This window comes from Arachis ipaensis, chromosome B04, assembly GCF_000816755.2.
Source record: "Arachis ipaensis cultivar K30076 chromosome B04, Araip1.1, whole genome shotgun sequence".
In the NCBI taxonomy this organism is placed as follows: domain Eukaryota; kingdom Viridiplantae; phylum Streptophyta; class Magnoliopsida; order Fabales; family Fabaceae; genus Arachis; species Arachis ipaensis.
In genome coordinates this window covers 85,113,006-85,117,138 of record NC_029788.2, presented here as the reverse complement: position 1 = coordinate 85,117,138, position 4,133 = coordinate 85,113,006, and the positions used below count along the sequence as shown (strand labels likewise).

The window sequence follows — 4,133 nt, the reverse complement described above, 5'->3', positions numbered from 1 at the left end:
AAGTCAGACCCGATGTTGTTAAAAAAAAATTGAAGTTGTTTACACAGCATATCTCTTTAATTAAATACTGGTTTAAATTTCAGCCAATCTAGTTACCCTAAATTAATAATTACCTCTACGTCATGTACCCCCAAAACTTTTGTTTGTTATGGCTGGATTCATGGAATCAACCACATTCAAAATTCACCTCTTTCTCTGTATCTTATATATGTCATGTAATCCAGTGATAATGATTCTGTTTTTGTCTCTAAACTTTAAGCATCCAAATGTCAATTTGATTAAAAACAATGCCATTAATTATTAATTATTTTGTTCATTGTTTACTTGTTCCAACAACCATATAGCATGAAACATTGTTATATATGTTGGAAAACGCTCTGTTCATTTCTCAGCGAAGAAAAACTCCAACCACAACCCAACAAAACCGCTCTAACAAAGTGTGCAACAAGATAAAAGTTGCCCATTAACGTTTGACTTCACAAATTATCAATCATCTTTAATTTCTTCGTTCATTCATTGCCTTATTACCATTTTGCTATAATGCAAGCTATGTCTAGAGTTCAATCATAATTGGTCTGAATAGTAGTTCAATTACTTGGATTTCTTTTTAACTGAAGAGTTTCATTATTGTGTATGGAGGAAGAGGCACCACCATCTCTAAGTGTAAACTCTAGGAGGAGCAGGACTATGGTGCTCCCTGTGGAGATAGACCCACCTATGCCTTCAAAAGAAGCAGTTACAGTTGAAAACAAGGAAGTGAAGCATTTCATGAAATGGGTTTCTTGGTTGATACCAACCTTTGTCATTGCAAATGTGTTTGTGTTCATCATCACCATGTATGTCAACAATTGTCCCAAGAATTCATATTCCTGCATTGCCAGGTTCCTTGGCCGTTTCTGCTTTCAGTCCTTGGATGAGAATCCCCTTCTTGGGCCTTCCAGATTCACGTGAGCTTTCGGTCATGCTTCTTTGATTTGTTCTTTTGAATACTTGATCTGCTTTGAATTGAATTAAGAGAAAATACAGGAATCAACTTTTAGTTAGTTAATATTAATTAATTTTTTCTTTTTCAACTCTAAAATTTCTTTCATTTTTCAAAATTTAGAATTTAGAATTAACTCAATTAAGAGTTTATTATTTAGGGTCTTGAATTTGAATTTGAGATAAATATAATAATTTTAAAAAAATTAATTAACGTTTATTGGAAAAAAATTGGCTCTCTAACACTTGTCTTAAATCAAATTATTGTTATTTGGGACATTTTAATTTGTTTTGTTTTCACAATATTGTCATTCTTATTTGTTTTATACAAAATGTTTTATTGAATTATCAATTATAACCTTAAATTAATATCAAGTTAATGTAAATTACCATGATGTATTTTCCATATTTAAGATGTTTATTTTTAAAATAAGAATAGTTTGTAAATTTAACATGTTTTGATTTTAGATTTTTTAACATGTGTAATTAGATAAAATGACAGATAACTTGAGAATAGACTAATAACATTTAGTTTTATAAAATTGTGTTTGGTAGTGTTTCAAAACATAAAATAGAGAGATATTGAAATGCTATTGGAAAAAATATGGGATAAATATTCAGAAAAGATATAATTTGTATATTGTGACTAAACTACTAGTTGATTTTCAGGCTAGATAAAATGGGGGCTTTGGACGTGCAAAAAGTGGTTTACAGAAAGCAGGTTTGGCGCCTCATCACATGCATATGGTTACATGGAGGGGTGTTCCACTTATTGGCAAATATGTTTGGCATTATAATCATTGGAGTTCGGCTTGAGCAAGAGTTTGGGTTTGGTACGTGTGAATAATTAAAAATGAATTAAAAAACATATATGTATTGAGTGATTTGGTGGCTGATATTTTTATTTACATAACATTTTTGAATCACCACAATATAATTTGATTAGTTAAGTAAAATGAACTTACTCAAGTTAGTGACTAACACTTTGTAAAGCTTTCTAAAAAAGTGCAAAAGAACAAAATTTTTATTTTTGTATTTGGTAAATAAAAACAATTATTATGTGTTTATATTTGTATTTTTTAAAAAATAAATGTATTTTTAAAAGTATTTAAGATAAAACTTTTCAATATTAGATTATGTTTATCAAAATTAAAAAGTCTAAATAACTCCATATATTAATTAATTTTTAAATTTAGCTCATACATTTTGATGGTAATCAGTGGCTAAGAGAATGGAGTGTTGAATTTTAGCTCATTTTTTGCTGAATATTAATTTCTGTTTTTTCAAAGAAACTTCAAGAGATATTTCTGCTTTTGTCTTATAACAAGTCAAGAGACATATTCTTTTTGTCTCGTAACGGGTTAGGAGATATTTTTCATTTTTGTCTCCAACGCAACAGAAACAAAATAGGAGTAGAAGAGAAAGAGAGAATCACACCCAATATATCCTGGTTCAGCTGCTAAGTGCAATGCAGGCTACATTCAGTCTCCATCACAACAGTGACGGAATTTCACTATAATCATCAAATTACAAACACCAATTCTTCCTTAGGATCTACTCAATCCTATTTGGGACAAATCCATATTCTATCCCCAAATTTGAACTTGACTTGGACTCTTACCAAGCTTTCAACCGCAAAGTGCTAACCCAACTTGCAAGAAAATCCCACAGGAACATGAAACACAACAAACAAATGTACAAAGAAACTCTGAGACATCTATGGCTTTTTCTCTAATATTGATCACTGTCTTTTTCTTACAAACCTCACCATATTTGCCTTTTACCATGAGACTCAGACAAACAATACTAAGAAAAAGAAACTAAAATGAAACTCATTGAAGGAGTAGAAGAACTCAGGAAGCTTGGGTAGCTATGAGAACTTTGTGCTTTCACTTTTTCTCCTTAATTCCAACTCTTGGCCGTTCACCCTTAATATAGAAGGGGAAGCTTCCAAGGTTGAAACCAGTTCAACCAACCCAGCAACATCTTATCCAACAAACAACCGCGGTTCGGACAAAGAGAAGAGAGAGGAAAAACCAAAAACCAACATGCATATACCTCTCTCAACCCTTTTCATTAACCTTTTTCAATCTGAACCCTTGATCTTGACTTTGACTCCAAGAAAGAACTTCGACCCTTGATGAACCTGTGACCCAAGACAGCTTCTTGCTTTCCATATTTGCTTCTTCCTACGTGTAGCTCGGTGGCTACCTTCTTTCTTTGATGAACAAAAATGGAAATGAACTTTTGCAACTGAGATCTTCCTCTTTGATAGAGGCAGATACTTTCTTTTTTTGGTATGAAAAATCTTAAAGCTTTTCTTCAAATCTTGCCTTCAATGGCAAAAATCTTGCTAGGCCTTACTTCAGATCTTCCTTCTTCATAACCTTTTTTTCATAGGCTTCTCTGTTATTTTACTTTTTCTTCTGATAACTTCAATCTTCTTTTTCCTCTTATGGATGTGATCGAAAGACAAGAGAGAGGAGAGAGAAGAGAAAGAATGGTGAAGCTTTTGGTGGAAGCTTTGAAGGAAATTAAACTCAATTTAATTTCTAGTTCCAATTACCAAGACATGAAGACTTTTGCAAATTGAACCCCTTTTCTTGTGATCACCGAATGAGTTTCTAAAGTTTTGGGCCAATTTGATTTTCTTCCTTTTAATTGTTCAGCCACTGTTTTTCTTCTTTCTTCTTATTTGAATGAGTGATGTGATTGAAGCAAGAGAGAGGAGAGAGAGAAGAGACAAAACTTTTAATGTAATATTAAACCCAATTTAATTTTGAGTTTCGATTACCTATGCATGCAATTAATCAATTTGAATTTTGAATTCCATTCCACCATGTAGTAGGTAACCGTGGCTTACTTTGAGAACCTTTGGATTCCTTCTTTTGATCATTCAATATTGTTTAGTGGGCTTATGATATGGGTCTCTTTGGATCCTCTTTCTCTTTTAATATTCAGTCACTTGAAGTGATCAATTATTATTAGGCTAAATATATTTAGTAACCAAGCTAGGCTTTCATCACTTGGGCCAAGGAACAATTTTATTTTCTTCCTGCACACTAACAAATATATCAACCAAACAATTGGACGCCAATAATAATTTAATTTTCTAATCAATATTTAATAATGTTTAATCATCTAATTTGATA

At 31.8% G+C, this 4,133-nt stretch overlaps 1 protein-coding gene across 1 annotated transcript in view; it reads left to right on the top strand.

Moving 5' to 3' along the window:
- The window catches only part of LOC107637838 (RHOMBOID-like protein 2), a 28,492-nt gene continuing 24,611 nt past the window's right edge, over positions 253 to 4,133 (top strand). The window contains exons 1-2 of the mRNA XM_016341124.2: positions 253 to 947; positions 1,651 to 1,814. Coding sequence (XP_016196610.1) covers positions 634 to 947; positions 1,651 to 1,814 — 478 coding nt within the window. The 5' untranslated portion in view covers positions 253 to 633. The remainder of the gene's footprint in view (positions 948 to 1,650; positions 1,815 to 4,133) is intronic.